The sequence below is a fragment of the Thermobia domestica genome, chromosome 9 (assembly GCF_964235325.1).
Source record: "Thermobia domestica chromosome 9, izTheDome1.hap1.1, whole genome shotgun sequence".
NCBI lineage: Eukaryota > Metazoa > Arthropoda > Insecta > Zygentoma > Lepismatidae > Thermobia > Thermobia domestica.
Window position 1 is genome coordinate 209,258,553 of NC_137462.1, and position 20,989 is coordinate 209,279,541.

Genomic DNA, 20,989 nt, shown 5'->3' on the forward strand with positions numbered 1-20,989 from the left:
TTTCTGTGCTGGCTATGACGGTTGATTTTTGTGGAGTTAATGTGAAGCTTGCACGGACACATTCCTCAGTTTTGTCGCTTAGTTGTGGACGGTCGGAGACTTTTCGCTTAAGATATAACATTTTTCCTTAAAATAAAATGCAGCTTACGTCCCTATCGTCACAGAACTTCCTTCGAAAATTGAGTTGCGTACCAATAACAGACTGATTGTCGTGAAAATCGAGAACTCTCCTCTCTTCGTTAGCATCCGTTTTATCTCGTGTTGCTCCTAGCTGTGAATGTGTAACTAGTCAGCAGTTTTTACCAGCTGCAGAAAAGTTTTATCTTTCCGTGAGTAACACTTTTGTATATTTATGCATCATCAAACATAAGTGTGTTTCTCATCTAGAAGATCATTTGTAGTTGCCTATATGGGTCAATCCGTAAGAAGTGAGCCAGTATGGGTTGCTTAACCATTTTATAATCAAGTGGTTTTTGTTTGTGGATTTCTACATGATTACAGAATCCAAAAGTAATAATTTTAATTTTTTATCGTTTTCCCAACTCCAGTGGCAAATTGAAAGAAGATTTATTTGAAAACATGCGTTGATCGTTGCGTTCATAGGAGTTTGCGTTAACTCACATTATTCAGACTTGGTGAACCCTAGATTGATGAAACAAAAATCCGTTTTATTTAAGAAAGAACAGTCTGTCGTATGTCCAGTACATATTTAGTGAAATTTATGTGCAAAATAGTCCAATTCCAGCTAAACAACGAAATTGACAAATTTGTAATGTTCGAAGAATATCGTCCCAAGAAGGAAGGAAGTAATCTCAGGCTTAATTATTTGGGGATGTGTAGCTTTCTAAATGTGCTGTGTGAAAAAATAAATAAATAAATAAATAAAAAATAAAAAAAATAAATAAAAAAGATAAAAATAAAAAATAAACACCGAGAGTTGCTTTTTTAGAAGTTACAATGTTTCAAAAACGGAGACACCCTATATCTTTATTGGAACAGAGTTTAAAAATCTGAAATTTTGACACACAAACCCTGTATTATACTGTATTATACTGCTGTGCAAGTATCATGTTTGAATTTATCTATAAGTTAATTTACAGGACGTTATAAATTACACACACACACACACAGAGAGAGAGAGAGAGAGAGAGAGAGAGAAACGAGCAAAGTGTATTATATTTATAATAAATGATATATTGTCCAGGAATATGTCGTAATACATTTAAAGTACCTGTGTTACGTCAAGTAATTGACACGATGTAATTTGTTAAATGGACGTAAATAATTTGAAATCGTAGATAATTAGTTTTTCGTGGTCCCTTTAGGTTCGAAGTAAAGTAGTTCTATTGTATAAATAACTGTGGCTTATTTAGTCAGTATTTTATAACACAGTTTGTGCGAAGAATACAATTAATAAAATCACTTTCAAGTTAGAAGAAAATTATTGCAGTACGATTTACAACTTATTTGTTACTCTTGGATCCTGTTTGTGGCTTAGCTGTGATTGTTATACAGCAAGAAGGTTTGACATTTCTTTCCGTAATCTTATTTGTCCTGCCAGTAGCTGTTGTAATTCTAAAGTACTTAGTTTCCTTAGAACATTGTTCATGTGCACCCAACTCTGGTCTTTCTAATTTTTCTTAAAAGCAGTCCTCTGTCTTGCGGGATGATAAAATGTTACAAGTACATCATTATGTTCATCACCAATGTCATTCACTTTTGCCAGCCACCGTTGACCATCAAATACAGATGCGATAGAATATCTTCGGTGAAGTGTAATTTGTACAGCTTTTGTAGTGGATTGGGTTCCATATTGTATATACTTCATGAGGTAATGAAGCACTTAAGATTCATCTTTGACACAGGAATAAAACAATAAAAACTCATTGTGCTAGTAATTGTCACACAGTTTGCAAATCGGTCAAGGAGTTACTGTTGTGATGCTGAATGGATTCTTCATATTTTATGTAAGTAAACTGATTACTTTTAAATGGTCTTGACAAAATACAGATATTTCTCCTGGGGTCAAGATTTAGTTGCAATAAGGTCGCTGCAGACTTGCTTTGGTTACTTCTCGTTTTGTGGTGTCGCCGAAGCGTTTTTACCGTGACATGAACAGACAAACAAAAAAGATACTCAGCTTCCAAATCAAAATTGTCTTATGGAGACATACGTTTTATTAAATTTGTTTCGTTCTTATCCCGACTAGCAGCTTCGTCAAAAAAATAAATGAAGCATTTAACGTGTGGATGATTTTCTTCGATGTGGTTTACTAGATGGTGCTGAAAGTAATGGACTATAGCTGTAGTGTTTTCCAAAGTATCATTAAAGACATTGGCTTCTTACTTTACTTTCTTTTTTTTCAAATAATATACAAATAAATGAGTGGTGGTTTGACTGTTGACTCAGTGATTTACTCTGGGCCTTACAATAAAAGTATAAGTTTTAGAAAAATTAGCCAAAATAATAGTTTCTTCTTCAGTTAGATTTTCTTTTTTTTTTCTTTCTTTCAGAAATTTTATTTGGATTTTTGAAACACTTTTTTTTTTTTTTTTTAATGCAATAAGCTTCTCAGTTGACAGCTATTAATAGGCAAATACTAACAACTACCGATCTCATTTACTGCACCACTGTTGAGATATGGAAGAAATCACTTAAGTGGCTAAAACTTGTTTAGCATACTTGTAGTAGGTGTTTAGAAGTAACCAAGACATTATTATTCTATTCACATTGGTTACAACATCAAAATACTACCATGGTTGAAACGTTGGACATTAACGTGTCTATTTTCAACAAAAACCTCGTTTTAAACAACAACAATAATCGATAATTAAATTATGGACCAAGTCCAACTCTGGCACTTGCTTGTCCGTATTCCATCTTCTGTCCTCAGCTAATAATACATTCTTCTGTGTGTGAATTGTAACGTCTTGTTACTTGACTTGTAGGTAAATATCAAACACGATATTTGCACAACATTGTAATACACGATAGTGGGTTTATGTGTCAAAATTTCAGATTTTTAAACTTTTCGCAAAACGATACACGATGTCGAAATTTCGATTAGTTTTGAAATTTTCCGTTTTTGAAACATTGTAACTTGTAAAGGAAGCAACTTTGAATGTTCACTTTTTGTTTCTCATATAGTACATTTAGGTAGCTACACACTCCCAAACAATTAAATGTGAGAGTAAATTCCTCCTTCGGGCGATATGTCTTCGAATATTGCAAATTTGACAATTTTGATATCAACTATTTAGGGGATTTGGACAATTTCTCATACAAATTTCATTAAATACGTACTGGACATAAGATAGGCGGCCAATGTGGTTACGAATTTTTGCTCCACACACCATATTCACTAGGTCTGGCTCCGTCCAATTAAGGACTCATCAGCAGTATGAGAAATGTAAGGCATGTAGAGAACATATAGAGAAGAATGTGTCCGTGGACCAAATTGCAGATTTCTATCTCATCTCGTATTGGTATATCATGGTGAGGATAAGAACTTTCTGGCCTCCGCTTGTACATGCGAAGAAAATAATTTTCTAATTTCATTTAGTTTAAAAATAAGTATAGAAACTTTTTGCAAAATATTGGGTCAGAACGCAGTTATCTATCGCCGTAAATATTTCACCTTAAACTGTTTTGAAAATAACACGCATCTTTTTCAGTGCACACACACAATCTTTCTGCCTAGACTACACTGAATAATCAGTAATCAAGAGGGTGAAAATTGCAACATCACTTTCTTTTTCAGCAGATCAACTGGAAGACCACCCTCAACAGGAAGGACTTGTTGAAATATTCTCTTCATGTAACAAAGAGACATGTGGGTTTTTTTCTTCAGTGGTGTTCTGCTTCCTTTGAAACCGCCTGAGGACGGTTTGAGCGATCGGTCTATATAATTCGTATGTGGTGAGGGAACGCACTATACGCGGTTAATTTATGAATTTAGTGTCGGTAAATCAGCTCAATGGCCACTGACCAATAGCATGTTCCTGATGAGCTCCTTAGAAACACCATGGAACCAGATCTCCGGAAAATTGTTCTTGCAATCGCAGATGAGTAAGGCATATATTATATCAGTGTTGTTGAGAGGCTCTGCATAATCGGTAAGGTGACAGAGTTGGACTCGTGGACACCACATGAGTTACCGGCAAGTAATGATCACTGCTGGGAGGAGCGGTTTTCTGAGTGTATAAAATAACCGGAAAGCTTCTTGCGTCGCATTGTCACTCAATCTGCTACAACAATCGAGAACGGTCAGGACAGTGACAGATCGTGATCAACGAAGAGGATGTTTCCCTCCACCTGCAGAAAGTGTTTCTGGTGACGCGGAACGTTACAGTGCCGAATTCCATTAATGCACCGCAAACTATCCAAACTTATTCAGAAATGGTTACTAGTGGTCCTTCGAAGATTATCTCATAGATTTCCTTCTTCTCTTTGAGGTTAACCCTGGCGCTTCCCTGTTAACTCTGTTCTGCATCTACGGATGGCCATAACTACTACGCCTTTTTATCCAACTTTGGTCGGATACTTCGATCTCGAGCTTACGAATTGATGCATTGGTGCATCCATAATTGTCCATAATTCGTGTCTTGGTGTAGGAAATTACTTCCCTAAGTTCTTTGATGTTATCATCGAATACCCCCTCCTGTATGTGTCGAAGTCTTTTAAGTGTGGAGACTCATTTGCATCGAGCATTTGGGGCCTCACATGGTCTATCATGAATGAGTGAGGCTGTTCTTTCTCCCTTTACTTTCAGTAATATACCCAAAGAATTCCCTAACTTCTTTAGGGGCTACACATACGCCGCGCCGCCGCTGCACTACAAGGATAATGTGTATTTGTATGTTCTTTTCAGAATTTTTCGTATTTAGGGGTAAAAGTGCTGTTTAAAAGGGCACAATCTGCTGAAAAGAAGAAGAAGAATATATATATAGAACTAATTTTAATAGTTGTTATTGCATCGACATATTTTCTTGTTTCGGTTGCTATGACTACCTGTTTATGTTGTTGATAGAGTAACTAAGATATAATATAACGTTAGACCATCTTGTATGAATTTGGTGTTCATCATTTTAATGTTTCATATTTAGTATTTATCGCACAATATATATATACATATATATATATATTCTAAAGTGTATAATCGTGGTATGTGACTTATTTTAATCTTACGAAATTTATAAATACTAACTATTTAATATTTGTAACTGGGGAATGTAACGAAGAATAACGTTACAGCACGACATCCAGTTGTGCATTAATGACATCTATGATTAAAAATAATGAATGCACCTTTTTATCCGACATTCCTTTCTCTGGTTATGATTGTTTTCACATTTTTGCGACAAATTTTTCTACTGACTACAAAGCCGAAGGGGGCCATTTCTACATCCTGATATTCTCCTTCAGTTAATCGATGGTGTGTGGATTATTTTGATACACTCGTTCTTTCAACATTCCACATAAAAGTTAAATATCGATAAGTCTGTGACCACGGTGACCATAAGCCTCTACTTACTATTCACTCAGCAGTAAACAGTTCATGAACACAGACAAGAGGCCTCTCAGACGTGCGTCAGGTCGCTCCATCCTGCTATGACAACTAAAACTCACATCGTCGAATCACTAACATAACAAAATATAATCGCATAACAACAGAAAGGAAATTAATTATATTTCTTTTGTCATATTCTTCTTCTTCCTTTCTTGAACAACTTGTGCATAATTTAAAAGCACATTTTGCCCATAAATACAAATAAAGATGTTTGTTAAAATACAAGTGTCGTCGTATGTAGCGCCTGAACAATAGGACCTTTTATTTCTTAAAAAAAAAAAAAAAAAGTTCTGGACCGTTAACTATTACATACTAAATACTTAAGTCTTTGAATGACCCTCGTATATATAAAAATTACAATTTATATAATCATATATATCATATTTATTTTTATATCAATATTATTTTCATATTTTATCTCAATTCTCTTAATTAATTTCATTTCAAATATTATACACTTCAACGTCGATAATAGAAGTTGTTCAGATAACGGCGTAGAAGTTGTTTAATTTTAGGTCCTTCTGGGGCCATTGATACGTATAAGTTGAATGTTAACAAAATCTATATTATTTTATCGGGTAAAACTAAAAAGATTGTGAAAAGAATATCATTATGACATTTACATAATTGCTCTTTTAAACAAGAAAGGATCAAATATATGATAAATTCAAACAAAATACAAATTAAAATTGAAATATCGACAATATCCAGAACAAAACACGATAATTAACATCACAATATAAACTAATGTTTCGATTGGAACAAAAGAAGTTCTTATCAAGATCATAAATGTACGAATTGTTCCATTTGTTGATTCATTGAATTATCTTCATAGAATTCAAATAAAGTACAAATAACAAACGAAATCATAACGGTATTTACAGTGAAATAAAACAAGAATCAATTGAATATACTCTTTCTCGGACGCCACAACATTAGCTAAAGTTATGTTACCATAGGATTGAGTTAAGTTACATTGCGTAGCGCAGTCTTGTGTAGTCATGTCTATTGCGTACTTCATCGGTATTCTGATTTCTATATTGCGAATTCCAGCCACCTGTGAATCTATTAGGAAATCGATTTCGTGAAAACGTGTTACGATTACTATTTCTATTGCTATTCCTATAATTAGGTTCGGTTCGAGTACCGGTAAAATTTAATTCATTTGTTCTCCCATTAGAATGAAATCTATTATTATTTCGCACATTTGAAATACCTTCTTGTTAAACATTGATATTACGGACAGAGGCATGATTAACGTGGATACGATTAGGGTTAGCCTGCCCTCTATTGTTATTTTGCATCATAGATTGGCTTTCAAAATTTTGAACAATTATAATGAGATGGTTGAAGTTGACGCACTGAGCCGAAATTAACATTTATTGCAGCGTAAAGGGTAATAAGATACGTATGGATGCTATTATCCTAGATTCAGGTTGAAAAGGATTAATTGATTTCAACTCATTATAAGCTGGTATTGCAAAGTCAGTGATACTCCGGTCCAGTTAGGATGATAATGCCTATTACGAATTAATACATCCCTATTAGCTAACATAAAGTCATTTTCAAAGTTGGATAATAACTCATTCTTAAAATCAGAGTAATTTCGTAGGTTAACTTTGATAGCCGTAAACCAAGTTGAACAGGGAGGTAATAAAACGTGTGGCAGAATTTTTAAGAATTTAGATTCATCCACCCCCATTAGATCGCACTCATCTTCGAATTTCTCTATAAATGTAATAGCTGGTATATCATCAGATCTTCCAGTAAACTTTGTAAGTGATTTGATTTCACTGACACGGAAAAATTTACGTCTGTTCCTATCCTTCACCTGTCGGGAATTCACAGGATGATTTCCTCCACGCTGCGAGGAACGGTTGGTTCTCCGACACTGGCCCATACTAACCTCACTATCACTCCTTATTGAAGATTTAGATGAATCACTTTCTTTCACGTTCTTTCGATGATGATACTGGGATGCCTGCATAATGTCAGTGAGAACTTTATCGCCGTTCGCATGAGCATTGACATGATTCTCATTAGCAGCAACAAGACTTTCTTTGATAGAATTCACTTCTTCTTTCAACTTTCTAATCTGGTTATTATGTTCACTTATTTGGGTGGTGTGATCATTATTATAGTGATCATAGTTTCTATTACTTCAACGGAATTTTGCACCTCGGTGAATCTACGTATAATCTGTTCCATTTTAAGATCACTTTGTTCAATTCGTTGATTCATTCGGTCACCAAAATCTGGCTTTAATTGTCCCATCTGCTGACCAAAATCTTGCCTCAGTTCTTGCTTTAATTGTCCCATCTGCAGATTCATTTGTTCCGTTTGTTGATTCATTCGTTCAACAAGTTGTCCAATCTGCTGTTTAATGAAGTCGGCTAGGTCAGAGGAGTTTATCTGCTTATTATCATTTGATTCAGTTGTATTTTTAATACCAGGAAGACTCATTTTGATATTTCTGAAAATTTTTCTACCACTCCTTAATAAAGTATACACCGTTTTTGATTTTTTTAAAAGCAAAATCACTATGTAGCCTTAAAATCAATCTGCAATCCTGGAGTTAATTATCTAGGAGATTGTTTACTTAACTTCACACAAATCCCCTAAAATCCAGAGGCGGAAAACATCAATTTATACAACGGCCACAGTTCGTATATTTATAGAACTAAGGCTACTGATATATCAAAATCCATTTTACACACTGCATCAAGATATTACCTTTTTATTGTAGTATGTAACAAGTTAAACAAATATACTCTTTAAAAAAGTTTCACGAGATGGATCCTTTCTCATGCATTATTTATTTTTCGATGCTATGACAACTAAAACTCACATCGTCGAATCACTAACATAACAAAATTTAATCGCGTAACAACAGAAAGGAAATTAATTCTATTTCTCTTGTCGTATTTTTCTTCTTCTTTTCTTGAACAACGTGTGCATAATTTAAAAGCACATTTTGTCCATAAATACAAATAAAGATATAATAAAGATATTTGTTAAAATACAAGTATCATTGTAAGGTAGACACCTTTATTGACTGTAGCGTCGAAAAATATTGAACCAATAACACGTGTGGCAAACACACCCTATCCTATGGTCATGGAAGGGGTACCTCGTACATTAGGTGCGGATTTTCTGACAATACCTGGTGTATTGTTTATTTACATATGTTGATAAATTAAACCATGCCTTGTCTGGTATGATAAACATAAACAGGTCCAATCGACCGTCTGCAAGCATATTCAAAAATCAGCGACAAAAGTTATACGTTTTCCCTTGTCCTGTTCATTCTATTGTTACACAACTATGACGCAGTACGGTTTCAACTTCACAAATCTGCAAGTTGTTCTACTCACTCCGATCTGTTGGTGCTAGTTTTCTGGTAAAGTTCCGAGGACTACAAAGCATCTCTTCGGAAATGCCTATGGGTCAATCCATGCTAAGTGATCGAGAAAAAAGAAAAATTGCCGCTCGATCTTTTCAAAAAAATCTAATTTGTTCAGAAATGTTGAGTCGATATAAGAGTCCTTCAAAACCACAATTAATTACTTTTTTTTACAACATCCCATGGCGACGCAGCTGTTGCCGCCATTTTGCGTTTCTCGATTTCAGGCGTGTACGTTTAGAACAAGATAATGTTTCTTGTTTTAGAATATTACTATTTTTATTAGTGTCGGTGTGGTAGTACAGTGATAAGAGTGTGATCTATGACTTGATTTTTCTGTAGGGTATGCTGTTTGCAATGCAATAAACCGTATATGCTTCTTCTTCCTAACGAGGCTGGGCGATAAGCCTCTGCAAATCCATCATAAATAAGGACGTAATTATTTTACAAACTACTTGGTGAACTTTTGTTAATATAATGCTACTAGTTTTTACAACCTTTTGTTAAACTTATTTAAGAATTGTAAAATGGAGTAAGAGAGAAAACATATAATAATGATGATTGTTTATTTACATAAGCTATACATACAACAAAAGGGAATCTGTTGATTACTACTGCTTATTTGCTAAACCAGGATCAAATTTTGTGTGTCATAAAAGTTAGTTTAATAGAGTTTAATATAGATTCTGTCTAACCTATAAAGAAAATCATTATATTAGCAAGGTGATTTGAAATAATACGCCAGGCATAAGATAAGCCTTGGGCTATATCGCTTAGAACTGCCTTAAGAGTAAATCTATCATTTATGCATTGAATTCCATTACTGGCTACTTACATGTTTCGGCCTTGTCTTGGAAGTCAGTTTCTGGTCTTATATTCATACCACACGATAATCACGCAGTAATTATGGGCACTATAAATTACTAGATGCATCACTTCTTCATCTTCCAAGCCTAGAGCAGTGATCAGATTGCAAGCCCACAACAAACCTCTTTGTGTGGCTACGGAGTCGGGATCGAACTTTGGACTTCCAAGGATAGCATAAGTGGTAGCCTACAGCAAACCTCTTTGAGTGGCTTATGGAGCTGGATAAAACTCTTTTCCGAAATCGAGGCAGCCTGTTAATCAAGAATTCATAGGCGAACGTGCAGCAACTTGGCCTACCATTCGAGAACAACCCCTGTGACCTCAAAACCCGAAGTTTAAATATTGCTTGCTGTTCTTGGTTTTCAGGTCGCGAGCTACTTTCTGTAACTAAATTTTACTTAGGAAGTTCATTTTTAGCTTGTGTTCCGTGTCTTAATGCAGCCACGGAAACTTTTCCAACGGTGTTTTGTTAACTTGTAGAAAAACACAGGTTTATTTTGTTTAATATTAGAAGTAAAGTTTTTATAATTTTTTTCGTTTTTCCAGTGTATATTATCCTAATCCTAGGTGACCATTACACTTTGTTTTGAATATCTCAGTCACTGTTTACAGCGAGTGAGTGTTCATGATTGGGGAATGTAGATCAAACGAAAGAACAACACTTTCCTGCATGAGTTGACAGTTAAAACAAGAATAAACAGGATTCAATATCACTGATATAGCAAGCAAAGAGCAATGGGTACTTACGGACTTTTTGCCAAGTATGCATTTTGACTTTTCTCACCTGCTGATAGCGGCGTTCTTCATCAGTGTTGCTGTGGGTATGATAAGACAGTGAGTCACAATTAGAGGAAAGAAACGAGCTTGAGAGCCTTGACTGGACTAACTATTCATTCTACTTTATTTTACTTGACAACAATGAATTTCCAGTTGAATTCATGAATAAAACACCTCGTACAGTATGACTTCATTCCTTAATACTTTGACCCCCTTTTGCTCAAAAATACAAAACGCACTGTTTTTGTATGATATGGTATACTAAAGGAGTAACTATTCCCAAAATTTCAGATTTATTTATCCAGGCCCATTGGAGATATTGGTCAGTGAAACATGCCGAATTGGCATAATTCCCCAACTTTACAATTTTTTTTCAGGCCTTTGAGAGCAGCTACAGCAGCAAACGTTTGTGTATAAACTTATGACCCCGGACTACATGCCACACACATTCAGGCCTCTACGTCAGTTGTTTCCTCTTCCCCCAAAAATGTTGGTACTGTAGGCCCTAATTTCACACCCTTTCAAGTGGTTTTAGGCAAAAATGTTAAGAGGACAAAGTTTTAGCTCTGCACAAGGTGGAGACGCCCAGCAATTTTCATTTTGGTAGGACCAACTCATGTGGAGATTTTGAATAATCCGTAAATGCCTCAAATCGAAAAAACGCAAAATGGCGGCAGCTGCATGTCACTACGAGATGTTTTAAAAATCCAATGATCGTGGTTTAGAAGTACTCTGATATAGGATAAAGATTCATGAAAAAATTAGATTTTTTGGAGATGGTCGAGCGGCACATACTTGATCACTTAGAATGGATTGACTCATATACAAAGTTCAGGAGTGAGCAGGTGACGCCCTGTTTTTTGTTGCATTTATAACAGATCCCGTTTGGCGCTATTTCTTTACCAATTGTTGAATGGTGCGTTTAGCTGGAATAGGACAATTAGGAAATGCTGTAAGGAAGAACTCTTGTGTTTCCTTCAAAGAACCCGTTCTTATCCACAGTATTCATTGGCTTTGGTATCAAATACTTGCTAACGAACGTACAACATAATTCAATACACCTCACCTCACTCTCAGAGGACAGTTGAAGGTTGAAGCAGGGAAGAGAGGGACGATCACGTGCCTCACGGAAGTTCTTATATAGAAATGTACGACCCATTTCCTTGTCAATATCTTACGCAAGAAGTTAACGATGTTAAGGTTCTATTAAATACCACATATTCTAGCGGGGTTACTTTTTCGTGGGCCACCCTGTATATATAAATCTTATATTGTGTTTCATCTTGTTAAAATCAGTCGATGTTTGGTGAATCAAGTGATCACATGCGTTAGGTTTCCTATATAATTTAATGGAGAATTTATTATAGTGCCTGGAAATTGTGCAATCTAGAAGGTTTATGCTATTGTTGGTTTCTAGTTCTGAGGTGAATTTGATGTTTTGTTAATATTGTTTAAATAATTTAGTAGGCTCGTTATATCTTCATCATTCTTGTAAACGTATAAACCATCATCCACAAAACGGTAGTATCTTGTCTTGTTTTTTAATTCCGGTTTCGAATTGATTTATTATGATTTGGCTAAAAGTGGTGAAAGTCGTCGTCTCATAACTAACCATACCTTTTAAGTCTGATATAATGAGGTTTGCGGTGAAATACAGACACTATCCAATAAGTTCCTAAGCGACAACCAAAGAGGTAACTAACATAAACTGGAAATGAGCAATAATGTGTAACACTTAGTTACTTAGGCTTTCAAACAGTCGTGCTATATCTGAAACATAACAAGTCAAATGGTCATTACTTCTCCTTATTGTGGTTTATTCTTTTCCACATCAACTGAGATTACGCCCTAAAACTCTGTTACTTCTCATTTCAAATAAACTACTACAGCAAACATGTTGACTTTCTTAGTCCAAAAGAAACTAAGCTAATACCACTTTATCTAAACCATGGTATTACATTAACTTCGTTAAAAACTATGTAATAACCTAAGTGCATTTTTCTTCTTACCGCCGATGTTTCAAGTAACTCTTGCCTTCGTCGACACTAATACTACTTGATCTTATGTAGTTTCCTAAGCTATCTCATGTTCAGTTGAACTGAACTTAAAATGGAAAGCAATTTTAGTTCGATTAAATCGAATTTACAGTGGACACACGATCCACGAACTCGCCGGCTTACGAAGAACAATATTGCGGAGTACGACCGCGCACACATGCCTATATGTACAGTTCAACGTGCGCAATAGTACTTTTGCACATTTGCCGTAAACACTATGTTAGAATAATATATTCAAAAACTACTTTTTATTTTGTGAGGTCCCTCTTGGCTAAGCGGTTATCGTACGCGCCTTTGCCGTGGGAGACCCGATTTTATTCCCGGCAGGGGCTCTTGTGGTTCGGATCCCACGTTAAATTGTAGATCCACGTCTCATATAGCCTAGCTGCTAAAAGGGACAGTAAACTGAAAATCAAATCATACTTTTTTATATATTTTTTTATTTATTTGGCACTTCTTGTGTTTTTAAGCCTTCATACTGTTTAGTTAGTTTATTTATTCCTCTTTAAATATAATAACGGTATTTTCATTCTATATTCATCATGACAGAAAAATACTTAAAAATGTACAAAAAAATAAATAAATAAAATAAAATAAAATAAAATAAAATTTAAAAAATAAAACAGACAGTACCATGTTTCCGTAGCATGAACGGATTAATTGTACGTACATTAATTTCAATGTGAAAAATAATTTCAGTTCAGAAGTTACAGAGCGCATTAAATTCATGACCTGTCGATCGACTGTATTTAGTCAATTTTGTACAAATTATAGTCGTGCTATGTTCTAGCTTCCATCCTCATGTGACTTTTGTATGTCTTTTTAGAGGTTTTATGTGCTTCTGTTATTATCACTAGAGGTCTGCGCGGATGTGGAAATCTGCATCAATATAGCTTTCACAGGATATATTTTTATTTCCTTTGTGGATGTTGGTTAAATATGGAGGTGTTTGTGAAAGGCAAGAATTTCAATTGTCACTCTTGATAGCACTAAAGTGTGAGTACATATAAGCAGCTGAGCAAAATAATGTTTTCTTGAATTTTACTTTTTTTTTCTTTCTTTCTTTCTTTGCTTTTAAATTCTGTAATGAATTGTTAATGTGATTTTGTTTGAGTTTGGGGTGGTTTATTCTTCTTTCTTCATCTCTTGTCTTTGAGTTTAACCCTAAGATAACTCATACCACATTCTTTGCATTTAATTCTATATACAACTCGTGCATGGGGTCCCTGGTTCGCTCCCAGCTCGCATCAAGTGAACTTTGTAATGAACAAACACCATATGCGTGGGTTTTCTCGGGGTTCCCCCGTTTCCTCCATTCCACCATTTCATTCATTTCTCATCATCACCGTCTCCTTTAGTCTACTGGGCATAACCGTGGAGCGTAAAACTCAAAGATTTTATTTCATGTTTTGTATATAAAACTCCCTGATCACTTGGTTATTGGAGTGTAATAGGAGTTATATAGGAGAAACAGGAAAGAGATTGGAGGAAATGATTAAACAACACAAGGACTACGTTAGATTGAAGAGGGATGGTAACGCAATATATAAACATGTGAAGGAGACAGGATAGAAGGTAAAGAGAGAGAAGAAACGTAAGAAAATGGAAGAACGCGGAATGGATACGAAAGGAAGGAAGAAAAAGAGCAATTTACGAACTGGAATAGTGGGCTAAATATACATAATGTATGGAGAAGGATACTGGATAAAGCAGAAAAGGAAAAAAGAGGTAACACAGATGTATTGAATAGCAGGTAGCCAATTAAAAGTTTTAAGTTTAGGTTCTCGAAAATGAAAGTTCATTAAAATAACACAGTTGCCAATTAAAAGGTTAAGCTTTCAAGTGAAAGTTATATCATTAAAAGTTGCAAATATGTAATCAATTAAAAATTGTTAAGAATGAAAGGACGCATCTTATTGGTTTCTAGATATGACCTCCTCTCATTTACTGAGATATATGTTGTTGTCTTAGCAATTGTACGTATTTTATAATGTGACTGATAAAGGAAAATATATCCGAAACTGTAACGATATTATTTATGCTTTGGTCAGAATTTGTTTTTTATTTGAACTACACGTATAGAAAATACATGTAATCGCGTTTCTTCCAGATTATAGCTGAACACGGTTACAGCGAATTTAATCATGCGTGAACAAAATTCGTTATGTGATTCCCAAACTTTTTTTCAGCGGTATTCTGTTTTGGAGATTTACTCTTGATAAATACGTATGTTAAGCCAATTCTAAAACAATAGACATACACTGAGAACACGATTGACGTAAGAATTATAATTACATTAAGGTTAATATTTCAATCAACTTTTGAAGTATATTTTTAGTTTTTTTTGGGGGGGGAGGGAGGGGCGGAGAAGGTTCCAACAACCCTGATTATTAGAGTTGAGTTAATTTTGAGTTTAACGTCCCGCCTGATTATTAGAGTATTAAAATTTGAACTCATTACGGTAGTGGGTTTGCACCTTAAACTGTAGGTCTACGTCTCGTATAGCCTCGGTGCTGAAAGGGCGCGGTGGCTCAGTGGTAGAGCGTTCACCTCCGGTGCTTGGGGTCCCTGGTTCGATTCCAGCTCGCGCCGTGTGAACTTTGTGGTGGACTAACACCGTGCTCGTGGGTTTTCTCGGGGTTGCCCCGTTTCCTTCCACTTTCCTTATTCCACCATTTCATTCATTTCTCATAATCACCGTCTCCTTTAACCTAAGCGACATAAGCGTGGAACGTAAAGCTTAAAAGATTTCATTTCATTTTTGAAGACTTTCTACGGGAAACTTAAATAAATATTTGATGAAATTTAGGGAATAAATCTTGAGTGGTCTGCAGCAATAAAAGATAGCCGAAGAAATCTGTGCTAAAGAAAAGGTTAAGAATCGCTACGTTTTTCATGTTCTTAAAATATTTCAAACAAAGTAAACTTCTTTCTGCAATTTTCAAAATTCGTTCTCCTGCTTACATTCAATGTTTGAGTGAGCTGAGTAGTAATTTTCGTACAAAAATAAGAAAGTCGTTGTAATCAGTCAATAAAATATATGGGCTTTTGTTTCAGCTGCAGCTAATCGCCAAAGAGGAGATACAAAGCATACCCTGCGTAGAAGAGCCTCTACACGTTCACAATGTCATAGCACAGCTCGTCGTGGCTCTGCAGCAAACGATGTTCATGTTGCTATGTTACCTGACCTTACAGGTAAGTGGGCTATTTATGGCTAAAAATAGTAGTGACATAAGACGTTAAAAACTCTCAATTTACTAAACAAACAAACAAACAAACAAAAAAAAAAAAAGGCAGATATTACCATCAAACTGAATGATCATTCCTCAAAAACAAGAAAGGAAAGCAAAACAATGACATTTTCATTTCATAATCTGTCGGCCATTTATTGCTTTAAATCAACTTTGAAATTTCGACACATTTTAGTTTTCAGCTTCTAATAATATTTAACTTTGGTCAGTTATGTCTTCTTTCTATTCTTTCACAATCCGTCAACGCACTAAATGGTATGCAGTAATTTGCAGTCGTTCAACAGTAGGGTAATGATAAGATTTTTGCTACAAGATACCTGTTTAAAAATGCTTCCGTATCAGACAGACCTTATACTTACTAGTATTGAGAGAGTATTTTACGGCGTATACTCGCCTAATATTTTTATAGTTGCAGCATACATTTGCTTGAATTCAGGAGGTATAAGGATGAGTATAAGTTATAGTTTTGAGAACGTTCGAGCATATACCTACCAAAAATTTTAGCAATAAATAATTGGAACCTATGGAAAAGAAATAATAAATACTACCAAACACATTTATAAATCAACCATTATACCACCATACAACGCATTTAAACTTTTGCCACTTCGAAATACATCGAGAGAACCATGTCACAGCGCATCATGTACCGTGCCATCTTCGAACTGAGGTAAGTTACCACCCCTCCCCCCCCAAAAAAAAAAATCCCGCAATTTATTCAGAAGTGTTACAGCTGAGCGTACGTTACTGAAAATAACAGTATCCGTCTTTTTCTAGTACGCACGTATTAGAAAGTAATGTTGAAAGGAAAATAATTTCCAAAACTTCCTTCAGGTTCTCACAATACAGAAGATAAGAATTTACGATTGTATTAATGTTACAAAGTATTGTATATTTTGGTAAGCTACTCACGTTTCTTACACATATTCAGTTTATTTAGGCAGGAAAATCGTACTCGAAAGAAAAATCGGCGAGTAAACATTAAAAAGAAAGACTTGAAAATAAATTGACATGCAATTTTATTGTTTTGCGTTAACAGAAAAATTTCTGGGAAAGAGTTTTAAACTTCCCATCCCCTCGGTATGACCCCGGAAAGCCATAGTTTTGTTTGTTCCATTAGTTTGTTTTTATTATAAGAAACAGACGAAAAGAAATGTAGGTAACTGATTGAGAAAAACGTCAGATACTGGAAATAACTCAACAACAACTGACAATACTGCACGTTCAGATCATCATTTGAACGTCGGAAGACCGCAGTTCCTCCGCTCCGCTGCTATTTTGTACTACACAGAATACCCATCACGTTTGCAGCCCTGTTGCAATCGTGGTGTAATGATGGAATGCATATACGCTCGGGGGAAAGCAAGCGGATAGTCTATTTAAGATATAAAGAAAACTTCTGGTGACTAACACTACAGGAAAGAAAAGAAAAGAAAGCAACTAAGTTGTTATCGCTGGTGTGGAAGGTCGCTTCTATTTATCCTTCTACTCAATAACCAATATACATTGTAGGTCTCCCAATCATCTTCCTCCACCGAGATATATAACATGCTTTGCCAACTGTCACTCAGACTTGGGAGGATTTGAGTGAGAGTTGGTACGCAACGTGGTCGATCGTGTTCGAGCTATCTGTGTGTGATGATTAACACTACAAGTCCTCTTTTTACCTTTTGGACTTGGTGCGAGGGATAGCTCACTGCTCCTGCAAATTATCAGAAAGCACGTACCACAACCTACGTCCTCGCGGTATGAAGAATTGTCAAGTTCAAAGCTAAATGATTACATCAGTAACATATACATTTAAATGATCATATTTCAACTTCAAAATTATCTGAATTACATATTTCTGCTTTAGATAAGTAACCTAACATACACGTCAGAACACAATAAGAAATACATTTGACATTTTACAACAAAGTTTTAAAATAAATTTTGTTGTTTTATTTTATTTTTTATTTTTATTATATATATATATATATATATATATATATATATATATATATATATATATATATATATATATATATATTACTTAAAGATCGATTAAACCAAAATCTGTAAATTCGACTCGAATCAAGTGGCTTATTCACAAGATAATGTGTATAATGAATCTTACTTTTTACTTTTTTTTTCTTTTAACAAATTCGTAGTAGGCGTGCTGGCTATTTGAAATGATTTTAGGTCTTAACACAATTGAAGAAACATAGCTCTCGCGAAAGATAATTCGCTGAATATTCCTGTCGCTGTCTCAGAACAAAATTGGCACTTTACTTACAATTGCATCCAGGTAAAATTCCATAGAACAACGTATCCTGGCGAGAAGTACGATGAAATGGTCCTCTGACGATTTGGTATCCTCCCAACAAAAATTCTCTGCACTCTAAGACTACTGACAAGTGTCCTCTGCCTGATAACCGAGAGAGATGCTTTTCTCTTTGTACAATCACAAACTACTTATATTCAAAAACTACCAAAATAATGTTCGTAACCTGTCGTTCGGTTAAAGCACTTGACTTAATTGTCCACTATTAGTTTGTCGGGCTGCTCTCTACACGACCTCCCCGCTGTGGAGGTTTCAGTCTGTCGTCCGACTTCTTTCGCCCGATTTTTCCTCCCGTGATGGGGGCTTCGCTGTTTGTCGCCAGACTAACTTGTGCTTCTTCTGGTCACCGTGGGTCACGTGAATAGCAACCACTCACTGAATATAACATTGTCCACTATTGGTTGATGACCAAAAATTGTCCAATCACAAATTAGTTTAGATGTCACTTAGACACTTGGGGTGACTTGCTAATTCTCGTTCTCATGGAAACTGAAGTAGAAAAAGTCTCTCAGCAACTTTTCGAACAAAGAGTTGTCCTACGCACGCACACATATAAAAATAAAGTTAATTTTATCGTCTCCAAGTCGGGGTTTGACGATACGACTGAATTCACTGTTGCCAACTAGTGTCCTTTTCACTAAAATTAGTTGGAAAACTTAATAAAATAAACGTTTTAATTTTCTTGCTTCGGTGAGCGTCCCGCTATCGATAGCAAAGTAATGCGCTAATATTATCCAATATTCTAAGGAACATCAAACAGCGTACAGTATTGGGTGGTTCATGTGCTCTTGTGAACTGCATAACGCAACGCAACTGTTTATATGGTGACCAAACTTTGTAAAATAGTGGAAATGCAGAAGTTATAAATGAACAAAATTTGGGAGTGTACTTGACGAAAATTTGCTTGACTAACGTGTTACGCAGATATACTACCAAAATTTTAGGCTTTCTTTTAACACAATAGAAGAATTCAAAAGACATTGTGCTTTGGATACCGAAAATGGAGATTAGCGTAGAGTGCTGTAGGAAGGCTGGAGCCAATCCAATAAAGATCCATTAAAATGTATGTATTTTAAAACTACAAAAGTTTTGTCGCTTCGAACAACTTATGTTATTTTTAAGTCTTGATTTACTAAAAAATAGACTATGCGTAGATATCTCGTATCTCTCGGTGATCATTTCAATGCCTTGTGGTTGCGTTCATGTATTACTATAGCAGGGCCAACAAAAGATGGTCTCTGAAGTTTTTTACCATATGCGGATGGGAAATGCAGCCCGTACTTTGGTGCTAGTGTCACCAACCACGGTTACTCTGTCTTACACCATTAATTAAATTGCCAATATAAACTCACCGAAAAAAGCCTTCACACATGAGTAACGCCGCTGCGAGCTGTCAAACACCTTCTCTTGCTGTCCCCTCTATAGTAGGGTGTATCAGTGTAGGCAACAAATTAACTGTCGCTTTTGTCACATGGTAATGCTGTGTTAAGTAGCGTTTATTATAAAGATGAGTCATAAGTCCTGCAATATTCTGGTACACAACATATCTGATTTATTACAGTGCAATGAAAGCAAATTAATATGCAAAATGTAAACTCATAATAAATATACTCCATAGTTCTGGATAATCTCAATAACATTTTAAAACATTTTTCTGACCAGAACAAAATGAATTATTTAATAATTATACTATTTTTGTTACAGTTTCAAGGACCTAACGTCCTCTTCATCAGACATTGAGAAAAGACAGATGACAGCAAATCTTATATCTTCCTCAGCCGTTAGTTAGCATTTTCATTTATATAATTTTAATTCTGGTCAGAAACTGGTCAGAAAAATGTTTTAAAATGTTAAAATGTAAATTCTTATGTTGGACTAACTACAGCCACCTTCTTGACAATTCCTCGATTCCTCATCGATGTCACTTCTTGTTCTCAAAAGCAAAGAAGTCAGTCACTCCTGTTTCCGCCTCCTGGTAAAACATCGCGATTTCAGGAAGTGCACCATAGACCGGAACTGATAGTGATCCGGAAGTACAAGGCCAGGACTATATGCTGGATGTAGCATTAGTTTGATGCCATCAAGTTCCTGCATTCGTGTTTCGCTTTTCGAGCCGAATGTTGTTTTGGGTTATACTGTTGCAACAGGGCGCACTTTCTGTTCACCAGTGCGGGATATTTTGGTATAATGCACCATACATCCGTGTTAGGATAGTAAAGATTACTTTTTATCTAAAAGGAGCAAAGTATTACTTCAAATCAACTAGAGTTAACCAATAAATGTCGATACTACTATCTTTTTCACCGTCAATCTTTATTTGGCTTATACCACAATCACAAGCCATTATAATTAAACAGGAACCTTCCTGTATTCTGCAAAATATACTAATAACGTAAGCCATCCTTGGCCTTACATTAAACCTAATATATGAGTTGCCACTCTTGCCTCATTTACCTAAATATCGATATCTTCAGCCACTTATGGCTCCATCCCTACAACAACTCAATTACACATATAAATAATCACATAGTTACGCTCTTCATTTTCTAAACCTAATTACGTTTTTCTTTTGTTTACACAATCTATATTCTAACGTTTAACACTTTTCACTCCTAACATCTTCCTGGGTATCACCTAAAAACGAACTGCACCACCTGACTCCCAACAATCCGCTCCAACTGTTCGGAATAAAGGTAAGCATTAATGTACGACCGTTGGGAACGAACTCGAAGTAAATTACCC

At 35.4% G+C, this 20,989-nt stretch overlaps 1 protein-coding gene across 1 annotated transcript in view; it reads left to right on the forward strand.

The window, feature by feature from the left end:
- The window catches only part of LOC145660577 (transmembrane channel-like protein 7), a 70,714-nt gene that overhangs the window by 32,916 nt on the left and 16,809 nt on the right, over positions 1–20,989 (forward strand). The window contains exon 3 of the mRNA XM_081725809.1: positions 15,731–15,868. Within this exon, the coding sequence (XP_081581935.1) occupies positions 15,731–15,868 (138 nt within the window). The remainder of the gene's footprint in view (positions 1–15,730; positions 15,869–20,989) is intronic.